At 39.1% G+C, this 16808-nt stretch overlaps 1 protein-coding gene across 3 annotated transcripts in view; it reads left to right on the forward strand.

Annotated features, from left to right (window-relative positions):
- LOC127379988 (complement C4-like) overlaps window positions 1–16808 on the forward strand; it is a 61998-nt gene that overhangs the window by 37981 nt on the left and 7209 nt on the right. For all 3 annotated transcript variants that reach the window (XM_051608324.1, XM_051608331.1, XM_051608342.1), the window contains 18 exons: window positions 151–262; window positions 487–557; window positions 1483–1622; window positions 2727–2939; window positions 4208–4259; window positions 4783–4863; window positions 6476–6679; window positions 8140–8215; window positions 8647–8803; window positions 10338–10433; window positions 10773–10941; window positions 11904–12070; window positions 12513–12671; window positions 13285–13344; window positions 13802–13895; window positions 14604–14772; window positions 15834–15921; window positions 16531–16605. In XM_051608324.1, coding sequence (XP_051464284.1) covers window positions 151–262; window positions 487–557; window positions 1483–1622; window positions 2727–2939; window positions 4208–4259; window positions 4783–4863; window positions 6476–6679; window positions 8140–8215; window positions 8647–8803; window positions 10338–10433; window positions 10773–10941; window positions 11904–12070; window positions 12513–12671; window positions 13285–13344; window positions 13802–13895; window positions 14604–14772; window positions 15834–15921; window positions 16531–16605 — 2183 coding nt within the window. The remainder of the gene's footprint in view (window positions 1–150; window positions 263–486; window positions 558–1482; window positions 1623–2726; window positions 2940–4207; window positions 4260–4782; window positions 4864–6475; window positions 6680–8139; window positions 8216–8646; window positions 8804–10337; window positions 10434–10772; window positions 10942–11903; window positions 12071–12512; window positions 12672–13284; window positions 13345–13801; window positions 13896–14603; window positions 14773–15833; window positions 15922–16530; window positions 16606–16808) is intronic.

Raw genomic sequence — 16808 nt, forward strand, 5'->3', positions numbered from 1 at the left:
TTTTTTTTTGATGCACAAGATGAAACAGATGAAGTCTTTTCATTGAGTATTTTACTTGCTGCTTTCTCTCTGACAAACTGACTCCTTGTAAGACAGTGTAAGGTCCATGGCCAAAGACTTCAGAACAGAAGCTCCAATCTTGTTTTACAGACTACGATGACCATGAAGAACTGTTTGATGAAACCTCTGTCAACTTGCGCAGTTATTTTCCTGAGAGCTGGTGGTGGAATTTAGAAGAAGTAAAAAACCCTGGAAACCATAGGTACTGTATTACCTGACTAGGTGAATATCTCTATATTTGTACAGTGAAATGTGTATTGATAACAGCTTTATGTGTTACCTGATACAGAGGATTTCAGACTATTTGAAAGTACTTTGTCTCAACAACTAAGAAAATATTTTTCCTTTCAATACTTAAACTTCAGCAAATGTCAATGTATACGTTTTATACATTCTTCCTAATACATTTTATTTTGTGTTTCTTAGTGTAGAAAACTTTGCTCCTGACTCTATAACTACCTGGGAAGTTCAGGCAATAAGCATATCTCCCCAAAAAGGTATCAGCTTTGGATATTTTATTGAGGTTTTTTTGTATGGAAGGACAAGGAACGTGTATTTTGAGGTTCAATGTTATGTTGACAGAATCAGACAGTCTGTACTGAAAAACACAAAGTGTTTTGATATGACATTTACTCTTCTTTTTTATGCCATATTAAAGCCCAGCTAGAATTTAAGGGCTAGGTGTATGTTTATAAAAGCAACATGAGACATGAGCTGGGCTCTGGAGGATGGTGGATTAAACAATCAAAACTGTCTCCTAATCTTTCAAACTGATAAATCATCTCATTTTAGCTTCCACATGGCCAGGAAACCAAAAGAAAGGTAGCAGTGATAATACCACTTTATTCTGAATATTTCTGAGAGCAAGTTCTGGCCATCTCAGAGAAGCATGAAAGTCTTTGGTCTCTGGAAAGCCAGAGATCACCAGGAGACTAGAAGAGGATCAGCAAGGGCTGAACACCAGAAAGCCCAAGTGCTGCTCTCTGGAAGTTCCTGGGGGTTGACCAGGGCCAGGAAAGAGGGACCGAGTTTCCACCTGGTACTGCCCACTCCCCTTCAGAAAGGATGATCCAGGGGTGCTATGATGAGCATGGAGTTTGTTTACAGAATGTGATGAAAGGTATTGTGCTTTACACATGGCCTTGGCAGGAAAAAAAGGGCCACATTTCACTCACAAAAGCTGCAGATACTTCTGCCAAATTTCACCTGCAGAAAACCATGGCAGTGAAGCCGGGGAGCAAGTCATCCACCTCTGAGATAGGTCTCTAGCACTGGCACATTGAAATGCTCTCTGGAGATGTCTGTCTGTCTCCTGCCCTTGACCCCCAGGGGAGTCCAGGCAATGAGATTTGATTAGATGTTTAATTTCTTATCTGCTGATGTTGTGTGATTCTCAACTCTGGGTTTTTTTTCTCCTCCCAGGATTTTGCATAGCTGACCCTCACACTTTTGCTGTCTTCAAAGACTTTTTTGTATCCCTGAGATTACCATATTCAGTCAAACGAAATGAACAGCTAGAAATAAAAGCAGTGGTTTACAACTATCTGCCCGAGGATCTCCAGGTAGTATTACCACCAATTGCTGTGCTATCCATATCTACCTAGCTAGCTATATAGCAATGTAATAATTTAATGTACATGACCCAGCCACATTTCAGTGCCCTCCTACAGCCCAGACAACATGCCCCCATTTTGGAAGTTTCCCCAATGAGAGTTCTCAAAATTACCATATAGAACAGATTTCAATTACCATATTACACAGCCATATTCCTTGTCTTTGGATACGTCTTCTCCCTCTTCACTGAAACAGCTGCTTTTTTGCCACTTGCTGATCTGGGCAACCCCCAGCTGCTGATAAAGCAGGTACAAGAGATACAGAGCTAAATTATGAGCACACAAGCTGATTTGTCAGCCAGAAATTTTGTTGTGCATGAAATGCAAAACCACTTTTTTTCTGCATGTACCACCTATCCAGCTCTGTATATGGCCACAGTTGTCATTGGTCTTAAGGCCTCCAGGATACTCAGGCTGATACTATTTCTTTCATCTCTTCCCATCTCTCAGCCAGCTCTGCTTGACCAGCAACTTCTGAACTTGTGTTGAAAGGTGTAGCGTTGGATTGTATAAAAATGTACTATCCTCCTTACTTTCCTGTGGTATTTCAAGTTTGGTGTAATGAAGAAATACTTTCTAATTTATCTTCACTGCCCTAGTCAACATAGATGAATGTTCACAGACCATAAGGTAACAGAATAATTTTGGTTGGAAATGTACCTCCAGAGGTCTGTAGTCCAACCTGGTACTCAGAGCAGATCCAATTAGAGAAGGTTGTTCAGGGTCTTGTTCAACCAAATATAGAACATCTTCAAGGAGGAAGACTTATACCACCTCTTTGGACAATCTGTACCAGCACTTGATCTATTCTCAGTGAAAAAGTTTTCCCATTTTACAGGTTGAGAACAGAAAATTTAGGGGGGAGGGCAAAGTGGAAAACACTTTCCATCTTGCAAAATACCCCCATTGCTATTTCTTTTTTAAGCAAAGCTAAAGTCTTCTGTGATGCTTCCTTCTCATTTTCCATTCTTACCTAGACTTTGTGGAGTTGGTGTATTTCTCCTGTGCAGAGGTGCTCGGAGCCTGATTGAAGGCATTGCCTTGTCCCCACAGGTTACAGTGAGCATGGAGGCAGTGGAGGGGCTGTGCACTGCAGAGGCAATGGAGAGGGCTGTGCAGTTGACACTGGTGGCTAAGGGGAACTCTGCAACACCAGCCTACTTCTCAGTTGTCCCTCTGACTGTGGGAGAAATTCCAATTACAATTACTGCGTTTGCCACAGCTCCTGGGTACAGTGACAGCATTCAGAAGAAACTCAATGTTGTGGTAGGTATAACTAGTTGAGGGCAGGCACTTCATGAATGCATGCTTCTCCTCAAATATAAAATTCACCATGTGTGGACTGCTCATGGAGGGAGTGAAATCCTAGAAACATAAGGTTGGAAGCAACTTCAGGAAACCTGCTTCTCAGAAAGAACTGAGCTATAGCATGGGGAAGCAATTTAACCCTGTGATAAGTTTGTGAGTAGTGTATATGGAAATGTTCTGTAAGGCAAAAAGCCATCCTTCTACCCATAACACAGCAACAAATTCCTTCATACATTCAGTGCTCATCCCTTAACCTTTAATTTCCAACTGCTTCATCAGAATGTATAAAGTTTTATTCAATTATAAAGCCAAGATTGATGTTAATCTAGCAGTATTTTGAGGAGGAAATAGCCTCTGCTAGACATGAAGTTTAACCCTATGTTATTCCTTCTAGTTAATGGATCTTCAAGCTTAACTATAGCATAGGTAAAATATATATAGGCAAACAAAGATGTTATATTGATTATTTAATGCCTTGGTTCTTTTTTGAATATGATGAAAACGAGGAGCCTTTTAATAAAGATGACTTTTTGGGAGTCAACACTGACTGCCACAGATCCATTACAGTACCCAGGTAGCCTACTGGCTACCCACATAAAAAGCACAAAATAAGATAATTTACATAATTACTGTCAAGGTATAGCCATGTAGGTAAGGACAAAGCATGGGATGTCAGCAACCTGCTGTTGTCACAGGCCATAACTTTTCTAGAGATAGACACAAACCTCAGTGCTACACCAAAACACTAAGAGTGCCAGTGAAAAGAGCTCTTTTTAAATATATACTGTTGGAAGAGGAAGGAGTGGAAATCAGAAGGGAAAAAAGATTACATTTTACCAACAAGATAAACTCAGAACTTGATGGATTTCATAGATAAGAGGTTTATAAAAGCAAGCACACCTGGGAACTTGACTTGCACATCTTACAAAGCTGAGAATAAATTTTCAACTTTAATTTTTCTGAGTTATTTTTGGTTAAATAAATTTCACCCAGGGAACACATCAATAATAACAAAAAAGTCAGTAGAGTTCACTAGCATTATCATTGGGAGACTGAAATTATGACTTTGAGATTTATTTTTACCTGGAGAGAAACCTCACTCCAAAATAACCTGTTTCTGCCATCTGCTGGTCTAGTGCAAGGGCAGAGATCATGGCTTTCATGTAGCTTAATTTCAGTTGCGGGTGCTTACAAAAATATTGATTTTTCTTTCCTCATTTGTACAGGCTGAAGGTGTTTTACAGAGAGAAGAAAATACCATTTGCATTAATAGTGACTGTAAGTTACACAAAAAAGTTAGATATAGATAAGGTTTGGGGTAGGGGTTGTAAAGCCTGGTAGGAATATCTGATGGGTGCAGCAAAATACTTCTTCAGATACAAATGCTGCTTTATTGACCACAACTTGTCACAAATCTCTTCATCTAATACATAGCAAGAGACTCAAAGAGGTAAAAATCTTTAATTCTAAATGTTTCGAATTTTTTTTGTATTACGGCTGAGCTTCAAGGAACCAATCTTAAATATTAAGTAGACATCTGTTTACTAATGGGTGTTACAAGGTATTAAAACCAAGCCTCATTCAAGCCAAGAAAAATATTGCTAATAATTGGAAATCAAATCAATTCTTTAAAGAGAAACATTTATTTTAATAAATTTCCATTTAACATTTCTGACTATACTTCTGTTGCAATTGCCATAAACTGTGAGATGTTTAATGGAAAGCATGTTCTGAAATGACACTGTACATTTTTATGTTTAAGGAGTTTGGATGTAGTTCTCTGTTTGTTATTTGTTTACAGTAAAGTCCCATACACTGGACTTGAACAAACCATCTGATATGATACCAGGTTCTGATAGTCACGTGTTTGTTAGCCTGAAAGGTAAATATAATTTTTTGTCAATAGTTTTTCCATAGGTGACAAGAGACATGCCCCTTTGTGCTGCACATTCCTAAATATAAAAACTCTGTTCCATCCTAGTTTTTCTGCCATCATTCAAATGATCTGTGCTGTGTGCTCAGATCGTAAAACAAAACAGCCCCAAGGCTGATCTCATACTTTTCCTCTTGCTAATTACTCCTACTCACTTATATTTCATATAATAGCTTTATGAAGTCCATCCTGTGCCCAGGCTAACTTTATGGTAAGGCCAGAGGAGAAGGGAAGAGTTCACCTTCTCTAGTAACCCCACACTGCAGGGTTCTGTAGTTCTGTAGAAATCTGCTTTATTCTTCAGAAAGAAAGATGCTTGACTGGAAAGTTCTGTTTTACTAAAGTTAAGATACATGCAATCATAGAATCACAGAATCATTAAGGTTGGAAAAGACCTCTAAGATCATCCAGTACAACCATCAACCCACCACCATCATGGCAACTAAACCATGCCCTGAAGTGCTTAGGTCCACATGTTTTTGAACACCTCCATAGATGGTGACTCCACCACTACCCTGGGCTGCCTTTTCCAATGCCTGATCACTCTTTCAGTAAATAAATTTTTCCTAATATCCATACTAAACCTCCCCTGGTGCAACTTGAGGCCATTTCCTCTTGTCCTATCACTGATTACCTGGGAGAAGAGACCAATGCCCACCTCACTAAAACCTCCTGTCAGGCAGTTGTAGAGAGTGACAAGATCTCCCCTCAGCCTCCTCTTTTCTAGATGACACAACTCCAGTTCCCTCAGCCACTCCTCGGAAGACCTGTTCTCTAGACCCTTCACCAGCTTCTTTGCTCTTCTCTGGACACGCTCTAGCACCTCAATGTCCTTCTTGTAGTGCAGGGCCCAAAACTGAAAACAGTATTCAAGGTGCAGCATAATCATATATTAATTATATCAAATTATGGTATACAAATATATATATATATATATATACTTATGCATATGTATTTTTAAAACATACGCTAGCAAGTACTCTTATTAATTTTTTATTTATTTTTTTTTTCCCCAGAAAATGTAAAATAATGCATTCTTGAAGCAAAGCATACTGGCTTCCATTTCAAATCACTGTTCTAAAGTATGGGAATGCTTGAATCCATCAAATGAGAAAAGTGCAGAGAGGAAAAACAAAAACAAAACTAAACTAAACAAAAACCAAACCAATCATCTGCACAAAAAGTTTGGCATGATTAAGGCCTGACTTTTTGCCCTTTGTGGGAGGATCAAGTCTGGTTTGACAAGACTTTTTCAGCCCAAACCTGAAGCACCAGACTTTCCTCCCTCTCTTTGCTTCCCTGCCTCTGGTGGCCTCAGGACTCTTTCTACTCTGCAATCCCTCAGTGCCCCAGCCTCTTTTCTCCAGTGTTCATAGGGCCTGGGACATCATCCTTGTCCTTCTTCAGCCTTAAAAAGTCATAAGCTGCTGAAAACTGTCTAATAATGAGAAGTATCAGGCTGCACTGGAGTGTCAACCTACAGTTACTAATCACCTTTCTTCATGTTACATCTGCCAGCTTTAAACACAGTATGCATTGTGGCTTGTGTTTTTCACAACAGGAAATCTCATGGATGAGTCTGTTGAGAATTGTCTTAGTCTCACTGGAGTTGAGAAACTCATTACATTGCCTACAGGCTGTGCAGAGCAAACAATGGTGAAAATGGCCCCTGCAGTCTATGCTATTGAGTATTTGGATGCCAGCGAGCAGTGGGTCAACATGAATCCTGAACAGAAGGAGGAAGCCATCAAGATGATTGAGAAAGGTATGCAGCAAAAAGCCTCAGAAACCAATGGGCACTGTCAGTGTTGTCCCTCAGCTCTGCACACTAACCATAGCTACTCACCAAAGAGAGAGCGTTGTCTTAACACAGCCCCACAGAAATGCCTCTGACAATCTGCAGACAGACGAGAGACAGAACTGGGAGGAGGATTTAGGTGACTAATTGCCTACATCTGACATTGCACAGTATTGACATTCACAGTCAGCCTTCTCACTTGTCTAGTTTAGAAGCCGAAAGTAAAATATAAGCTGATCAATGTCAACTCTTTTCAGAGTAAATGGTTAGCAAAGGTCAGCTGATCATTTCCTCCTAGTGTAGATGTGCAAAATAGATCAAAATTAATCATGTCCTGTTTCTCTCCATGGATCATAGGCAGTGCTTAGGATTGCCAGCTGGGATGTAGACATCTCTGCTGGAGATGTCTGTAGTTGGCAAGCATCTCTTGACAACTAATGAAACTCCCAGAGGTAATCATGCTATTGACACTTTCACTTCCATACTCCTGTATTCATTACATGAGCTACAGTGACCTTGGATCAACCCAGGGAGGGAGTTTCCTTAGGAACAGGGCAGCTGCAAAGGTTTTTCTTGAAGACCCCACTCCACTCTGGGATCAGGAGTTAAATGCACAACAAAGCCAGGACAACATGTGGAAATGGAGATGTTCCAGTTTACAGAGCCCAGGAATTATCAGTATTGTGGCAGGTGCAGCTGATGTTTCTAACTGTACTGGTGTGTACACAGCATAAAGCAATATAAGGCACTTGTCTTTATGATCTTCAGACAACTTGTGACGTACTTCATCAGTGAAAAACAAGGGTATAAGTAGAGATTAAAAATATGCTAAGAGTTGCTGAACTGAAGTCTTAGCCTATTTACCTAAGATTCCCTGAAGTCACATGAGATTCTGCTGATTAGGGTTTGGTATTATCAGCAGCATTTAGTCCCTATTTTATGTTTTTCTTGATTCTTATCCAAGTTCAGCACATAGAAGTTAAGTTGTGTGGCTATGGTAGACTTTGTCAATATAATAGCAGTCAAGATCAGAAGCCACAACTCGTGATTTCCTATGATGTTTTGTATATATTTTTATTCCTTACACCATAAAGAGAACAGCTTGAAAAGTTGTCAGTAATGGGATATAAATTTCCCAATATTCACTACACAGAAAATGCTTTGTAACTATAGATACCTGCAGTTTTCAGGTTATTCTCATGATTCAATTAAGTCAAACAAGAAAAAGCACCTTCTAAGCCTAGAGCTTTTTCTGTGTCAAATGCCTGCTGACCCAATCACTTCCTGCTTAATGTACCAGTGAACATCTCAGTCTACTCTTCCACTAGTCAATACTGTACATGTCCATGTTAATCCAAGTAATGTATGAGAATGCCCACGAAATATCTGTATTACTTGAACAGTTATTTGCTGTCCTGTTCATGCAGGTTATGCTAGAGTGCTTGAGTTTCAGAAGGTGGATGGCTCCTATGGAGCATTTAAGTCAACCCCCAGTAGTGTATGGTAAGTGTATTTTTCCGTTTGATTTTATTTATTTTTTTGTTGGTTTGGTTTTTTTTGTGGTTTATTTTTCTTGTTGTTGTTTTCCAAAATACTTCTGTTATCATTTGATGCATTAGAAGTTTTTCTGGGGAATGGATTTTCAAAATCTGGTGGGCATGGTGTTGCCTGTGTATTTTTGTCATGGATAGTCAACCCTCTTAGTCTCTGAGCATGTTTAGTCCTTGATGAAGAAGATTTCTGCTGACCCACTGATTATTTTGTATTTGTCACAATTCATGCTGATGTCAAATGAGCACTCTATAGCGAGTGCACTGTATTGAATATGATTCTATGTACAAAATTAGTATGTTCCTTTTCCTGTCAATATACTCTTCTATAAATACATGTCAGCACAAGTTTGGAACGTTTTTTTGTTTTTTTTTTTGGTGCAGGTTAACTGCATTCATTGTTAAAGTACTCACAAGGTGCAGAGAGTTTATTAGTGTCCAAGACAGTCACATACACAAGTCAATTTCCTACTTGATTAATCAACAGCAGGCAGATGATTCATTCCATGACCATCACCCAGTACTGGACAGGACTATGCAGGTAGGTCATCCAAATTTAGAAAAATCTGTTGCACATTTAAGGATGGAATATTGTGAGTTGTTGAGTAGCAAGAAAAGTATCTAAAGAAAATAAATCTGTAATGTAACAAGTACAAAATCTGTAGTGTAAAATTAATTTGATAAAAGGTCTATTATGCCAGAGTTGCACAGCTAGCGCTTCATCACTTTTATCTTTTGATCCAGTCTTAGATAATTTTGCAGCTGACCTATGCCTCTGGAGCACTTAGAAAATTAATTCTGAGATATTTATGCTTGCTAAAAATGTATGACTTTTATTGCCAAAGGCAATAGAGCCATAGAATTGTAATTTAGTTTTGAAGGGACCTCCAAGGACATCTAGTTGAACCTGTGCTAAGAACAGGTCTAGTTAGAACTAATCTCACAGAGCTGTGTCCAGCTGAGTCTTGAGTACCTCCAAGGATGAGGATCCCACAGTCTCTCTGGGTAACCTGTTTCAATGTTTAAACTCTCCCATGATGAAAAGAAAATAAATAATCTCAATACCTAATTTGAATTTTCAGTTGCATACATTAATCTACATATCACCTACAACTGTCCAGAAACACAAAACTGTAATACTGCCCATGCAGGTAGGATATTAAAAGAATGTGCATCTTCCAAAATTCATTGAAAATGCAGATACCTCTCTAGTGATCTTATATGGAAAAAATGTAAGAATTTTATTAATGACCTTTGTCAAATCACTAGTTAGACTTTCACCCTGAAAGCCAGTTTCACAGTTGATGTAATACTGCTGGTGGCACAGGGGAACAGCTCAAGAACTGAACAAAGATTTTTTTGACCTCTGTTCATTCTGAGCTACTTATCTTCTATTTTACATTTGCTTCAGCAACTGTGCATGATAATTTTGTACAGAGGCTTAAGTCTTTCTAAGCAAAAAAAAACCCTATCCTCCTAAGGATAAACATTTTGGGCTAATTGAAGAAGAAGATTGTTGGCAAAAGTTGTTGAAGGTTGTTGAAGATCCTAAGGTTGTTGTCAAACAAGAGCACAAGCAAAAGAATCACAAAGAATAACAGGAATGAAAATTCAGATATTCATGGAAAAAAGCTAATGAGGGCACTGTGTTTAGTATATGAAGAAGAGGAATAAGAAACTATCTAGTAATGGAGTGTAAATAACTTTACAGGAGAAAAGTTCTGGGTGTTAGAGGGCTCTTTAGTCTATGGGGTGTGCTTGGAAATTTTAGGTATGAATATTCCAATGAGAAACTGTAGATTTTTAACTATAAATTAAGTAATTAAATATTTTGTTACCAGCCAAAAGATGTAGCAGGTTCCTAATCTCTTAACATTGTTTCATGAAACATAACTGCAATTGTAGAAGATATACTTTAGGTGGACACAAGTTACTGAGCAAAAATAAAAGATAAAATGACACAATCTGCAGTCAGATGCTCTGATAAGAGGTCCCTGACTGTATGACAAGTAATTTTCTAAACTTTATCATAAGCTTACACATGTACATTTAACTTTTCATGTTTTGTCCTTCAGGGTGGCATTGAGTCAGCAGAAGAGGATTTGGCTTTGACAGCCTTTGTAACCATAGCATTGCAACAGGCTGTACAAGCCTACGACTCACCTGATGGGGTAGGAAGTCTGACTCTTTATCCTTAAGTCTGAAGGGTACTGCTCAATGGCATGTCCACCTTACTATCTGGTAATGATAATAGGTAATGATGATGATGACGCGGAGGTAAAAGTCCATTTACATCCATGGTAGATAAGAAAAGATGGTGTGGCCTAATGTACAAGATGTTTCAAGCTACAAACTCCATCATAAATAGCTTTAATCACTAAGCAAAAAAATATTAAAATAGTCTCAAAAATTGCTACAGTGAAGTTTTCTAATTTCCTAGTACTTTGACCAGCAGTAACAGTTAGTGGGGCTGAATGACCTTCCCAAATGGATCCATTCTCTTTTCACAGGTACAGGTGATTAGACAAGCAGTGGCTTACATGAAAAATCAGCTTTCAAGAAATACTAACTGCTATGCTACAGCCATCACTGCTTATGCTCTGACGCTTGTGAGCTCTGAAAGTGAAGAAGCTCGGTTTGCTAAAGAAAAATTAAGAGACTGTTCTATTTTTGATGCAGGTAATAGTAACCATTCTTAAAAATTCAGTTAGAAAGCACAGTAAAGCACTCTGTGCACTCATTTAAGTGTATTTGTGTTTTTTTTTTAATAAAACAAATTCAAGTAAATTAAGACAATTTAATTTCATAGAAACTTATTTGAATATATTTAATATACTTAATTCCTTAAATTACGTAACTAAATATTTCAATGTTGGAATTATAGTATGTAAGTTGTATAATTAATATAACTATAAAGTAACAACTTAGCATTGTGAAGTCTGGATCATGATCTTACCCGATTCTGGAATTGGAACAAAACTGTGGTAGTAATTTACCTTTTCTACTTCCCTTGCTGCCTACCAAAGTCTTCACACCTCTAAAGTGGGAGTCAAAAACTACATATAGGATTAGTCCAGACTGGATTTGTGATCAGAGGGAAAGTGTCTTTTCCAACCCTTTTCAAAGCCCCTCACCAGTCCTGAGTGCTTTGTTCCAGCTCCACATGGATGTCAACTCTTTCCAACTCAATGTGTGGCTGTGGTCAATGCTGAGTCAGTTGGTTGTGTGGCTGTGCTGACACATCATTAATTTCTCCCAATTTGTTTGGTAAATACATCATGGTTTAATAAAGCATAGTTTCAGAGTAGGCAATATGCATCCTCTTAACCAAGACTGGATTTGTGGGCATAATCAATTCCATAATCTCTTGGGGAACACCACACACAATGCTACCACTCCATCAGATGAACATTGCTGCACAATGGGATCATTTAGTTGTGATGGTTGGATAAGTCAAAATTCAAAATTGTGGTTTTCCTTTTCCGTTATCTCTGCTTCCTAAATGATTTTCTGCTTACATGACAGTGCCTGTGTCTTGTGGTTCCTCAGGGTTATGACATGAAATATCTGCTGTGTAGGAAAATAATAATTTTTGGCAAGTGTGTTTACCAAAGGGATTCAAGACTGAGTTATTCTTGCAGCGAAGCAGCAGCGCTACTGGGGGAACGGCAAAGATGCAATCTCGGTGGAAACCACTGGCTACGCGTTGCTTCAAACTCTGCTCCTGAGAGACCTGGAGTATGCAAGGCCTATTGCTACATGGCTGACAGAAAGAAGGAACTATGGTGGAGGATTCTGCTCTACACAGGTGCCTGGCCCCCAGTCTGGGTGGAGTTTCTGGGGGAGGGAAGAAAATGGAAGCCTCAGAAAGAATTTCTCACTTGGATTTGAAAGCATCGTAACAGTTAATCCTGAACTTCTTTGGTGTTGGAAGCACTAAAGATTTTGGTTCCTTAATAAAAAATGGACCAAAATAAAAGTTATAAGCCAGCAAATATTCTTTGCCTTTATGAAGACTTATGATAATCAGAGGTTAGAACTCCAGTGGTTTTAGGATTTTAATGTTAAAAGAAGAAGCTAGAAAATGAAAGAAATAGTCTGTGCAGGTAGGAACAGACAGATGCAGGAGAACTTCAAAGTGGAAAAAAACATAAAACGGAAAAATATCTTCAGGTGACTGAACATGTGATCTTCGATGTTGAAATAAACTGGCATAACTGTTAGGTTTTTTGCATTTCTTTCTCACTTAGGACACAGTGGTGGCCCTAGAAGCTCTGTCAGCGTACAGCATACAAACATTGAACACTGCATCCACCAACCTGACTGTAAATCTGGGAACACCTGGAAAACAACATGACTACAGTATTACACTGACTGATACTGGTGACACAGTTCAGAAAAAGCTAGAGGTACACAACCATTCATTGTTTCAAACCTTTTTCCTCAAGACTCTGGGGAGAAACATTAGATCATCTGGCTTAGGTTTTCTCATGTTAAGCAATCATGGCACACTTGGTTTGCAATATTTTTTAATAATTTAATCAGTAAACAACATAAACTTTTTAAAGAAAAAAACAACAGCTACTTAGAAGCACAATGTAGAGGCCCTTTCCTGCCTCTTCAAGGACTCTGGTGACATGAATCTCCCCTAATAGTGAAGAGCAGCCAGGAGACCAAGTTTTACTAAGAAATGAGGAAGAAGAGTAATATGCTGATATTCATGATGTTGGGACCTGTGAAAATGTCAAATCCAGGGTACAGAGGAGAGAGTGAAGCTGGGAAAATATGTCTCCTGGGCCCCAGGATGGCACAGTAAGATTCATCAGCTCAGCATATTAAAAATCTTATAATACTTAAAGTCTCATAACTACTTCCATATCTAAAGATTTTCTCTACCCCAGTTCTGAAGGGTAAAGGCATAGAAAAACATCAAAACTGCAGAAAAATAATTGATCAATTGCTGAGCTGACCAAATGCTGCCTAAATCTCTCTCTTTTTTTTCTTTCTTTCCTTGTTTTGCAGTTTGAACTTGGGAGAAAAGTTGAAGTGTCTGTACATGGCAGAGGAAATGGGACAATGAGTGTAAGCTGTAAACCAGAAACTCAGGGTTCAACTGGACTTCTTCTAATCCCTTTTTGAAAACACAGTGAGAAATTATTTGCCACGACTTCATCCTTTGTGTTCCTACCTCCAAATTTCTAAAAATCAGGGTCTACAAACTGCCTTGATGGGCAGTCAGTTTTTCCTGTTTTTAAGTGTAAGTCCATTAAATGCCAATGCTAATAGAGGAGGATGGAGTTTGAAAGGCCTCTTTGTGTTTGGGAATGGAAAATTATCTCAAAGGTCCCACACTATTTGTGATGTGCATCTTCTGCTTATACCCATGGTGGTCCTCTGTGACTAGCCTGCAGATCTGGGAGACCAGTGTTTCTCTTCACAGTTCCATGCCCCATCAGCATTTGCTGAAGTCCTGGATGAGTAAATACCTTATCATTTAAATTATATTTTTAGTGGTTAGCTGTTTGTGTGTTCGTTTTAGGTCCTAAAAGTGTACTGGTCTTCTGAGCTGAAGAACAACTCGTGTAACGATTTGATTTTGACAGTGGAAATGGAAGGGAACATTAAATACTCTGGTGAGTGAAAAGGGAAGGGGTTGGCTCTCAGAGGTAACAATTTTGGCCAGCTGCTAATGATACTTAATGGCTTCCAACCTTGGAAAGTGGGAATGAATGAAACAAGGAAAGACAGAGGCTTCTGAAACTCTGCCTAGCTATTGTTTCATTCAGCTTATTAATGCTTTTATATAGTTTAATAACTACCTGTAAGACTGTAAGTGCAGCTGGTACCTAAAAGATTCACAGGTACTATTAGTAACTCTTCTTTGTTGCTGAAAGGAGAGTGAGGTAACCTCCCTTCATGGTGCTCCTGTCTGCCATGAGGGGAAAGCCCAGCTCAGTTCCCCTAGTAAGGTACCTACCATGTGGCCCTTCTTTGGGGTAGATCTGTCATAGGTTTTGCATATGAGCAAGACTGTTTTCCATCCCCTGAAGTGTGAATTTATTATCCTCTCTGCCTATGTCTGCATTTTTTTTTCTGTTTGAATAGCTCGCTTTTGGAGGCAGGAATTGTTCTTTACATATTTATGTATAGCCTAATCCACATTCTGAGTGAAATCTGTTGGTTATTCTGACTCTAATTAGCTCTAAAATTTTAACTCTGAATTAATTAAAAATACTGAGATAAAACCCATAGAGACGACATAACTGTCCAATTGTATTTATCATTATACAAAAAGGAGCCAAATTACTGGGTCCTCAGCCATTTTTGTCTGTCACCTTCAGAAGCTGCATACTCTGATGAAAACTATGATTATGAGGACCAAGTTGCTGCAGATAGTGCCGCATTTGAGCCACTGTCTGAAATTGAGTGGTTTGATATCCACAGCAGAAGGAAAAGGGATGTGGCCTCTCCCAGTAAAGCAGAATTACTGCAGTACAAAGTCTGTGTCAGGTAGGTCTGCAAGATCACCTCGTCATTAGAAAATAATTCATTTCTGTTTGTAATTCTTCTTGGTCACCCTCTTCATATCTGCAAGCTTAGTACCCAACTTGGTGATCTGTGAGACTGCATACATGGTAAGTCTGCATCCTCTCTCCTTTGGCAAGAAAATAGCTTTCCACACAATGTTATTAGGTTTAGACTGTTTGCATACACCTCAGATGTCCATTTGCAGTGTCTGGCCCATCAAACTCTCAAGAGACTCTAGAGCCCCTGGCTGGCTAACAATTTGAAAGAAGTCTTTTATTCAAGATGCAATTGGAATGCAGTAATAACATCGAGTTTCAATGCTTTCTGGAGAGATGCTGTTAGTTCCTTTGTGGTTACACTCTGGCCTCATGTAACAGAAAAGCTGTCTACTACTATTTGAGAGAGGAGGCAGAAGGGAAGCACCATTGTGGCAAACAAGAAGCAGGCAAAGGCAGAGCTAGTGAGAAAGAAACCCTCCCATGCAACATTAACCTGAAACACCTGCTTTTGCTCCCCTTCACAATATGGCAAGGGTAGCACAAGGACAAAGTGATGGCTGTCCTGAGTTCCCCTTCTAGAGCTATGAGAATTATTGCCTTGGACAGCAAATGTGATGTAAATTTGACTTTGTCCATGAAAAATTAGGATAAACTCATTTTCTCACTCCACTCTCTAGATAATAGAGAACAGACACTTTGTCAGTGCTGTTTACCATCCCAGTCTTCAGCAGTATTTTATGGTGGGATGGGCTGTCCTTTGAAGGTAATTGTTTCTGCCTACCAGCTATAAATAAAAATAGATTACAAGCTCAAGCAAAATGCCTGGGTTTTAGATGACCATTTGACTAGTTTAGATGACTACTTTTACTTCATGACTCTTAAAGGGGTAGGCAGCTAATTTTCAAATTAAAAACCACTTAGCAGAATTCAGTGAACCAGAATGATTGATTTGTTTCACCATTAACAAGCCTGAACAGCCAAAATCTTCAGAGCCAGCTCGCTGTTCAGTACAGATTTTCACTGGTGATGGTGTCCCTCATAAAGGTCCACAGGTTCCAATGTACCAAAGATGTCCCTGGTTGACCTCTCTCTGCTGAGTGGCTTGGAGCCTGACACGAAGGATCTTGAGCAGGTTAGAAACACACTTTTCTGTGTAATCTTTTATAGCCTTTTCTATAGAAAATTTGTCTTCCTGAGTCTTTCCAAAGTCCACAGAATGAAGAAGGGAAAACAGATTTTGGATAGATATATTTTCATTCTTCTTACTCTGATAAAATATTCACTGAATATACATACAAGAAATGAAAAGCTTGTGGTGAACAGAGTTCCATCTTCTAAGTCCTTTGTAATAGAAATTAGAGCAAAGCTCAGCAGGGCACTTAAATTCGTGCTTGTCCTTAACAAAAATTTCTGTCCCCACTGGCAGTGTTGTCCCCTGACATGCCAGGACAGTGTGTCCTGTGCTTGCAGTGGGGAAGGCAAGCACATCTTTTAGAGGCAGCTGAACAGTGACAGGGAGATGGGGCACAGCTCTCTGTAAAGGTGGCTACAGGGTTCTGGAGCCTGCTCAGCTGGGGGAGGTTTGCCCAGGTTCATGCTCCCAGGGACTGTCTCCTTTAGGGAGGAAGAAAGGGCAGAATATAAAGGAAGAAGCTGAAAAGCAAACTAGAATACAGAGGTTGGTAGCAAGGTGTTCCTGTTATGCTGGGGGTTTTTTTCTGACCTATTTGTTTTCCTGCAGCTGGTGATGTCTTCAGACCAGTACATTCAGCACTATGAGTACAAGGAAGGAAAGGTTTTGCTCTACTTTGGTGAGGTAAGCAAACCCAAAGATTTTCTATTTTCTGCCATTTCAGACAGCTTATAAAGGCTTTTTGTAAAATCTAATAATTATTGTTTTTCACACTTCATTACCCTCCTGTGATTTTTGTTATCTATTGTCATTGAACAGCTCAGCTGAAAGAGGGGGGAGGAGGGGAACTATGTAAAATATGCACCTTCATTCTCCATCTTTCTGTG

The sequence above is a fragment of the Apus apus genome, chromosome 1, assembly GCF_020740795.1.
Source record: "Apus apus isolate bApuApu2 chromosome 1, bApuApu2.pri.cur, whole genome shotgun sequence".
Taxonomy (NCBI): Eukaryota; Metazoa; Chordata; class Aves; order Apodiformes; family Apodidae; genus Apus; species Apus apus.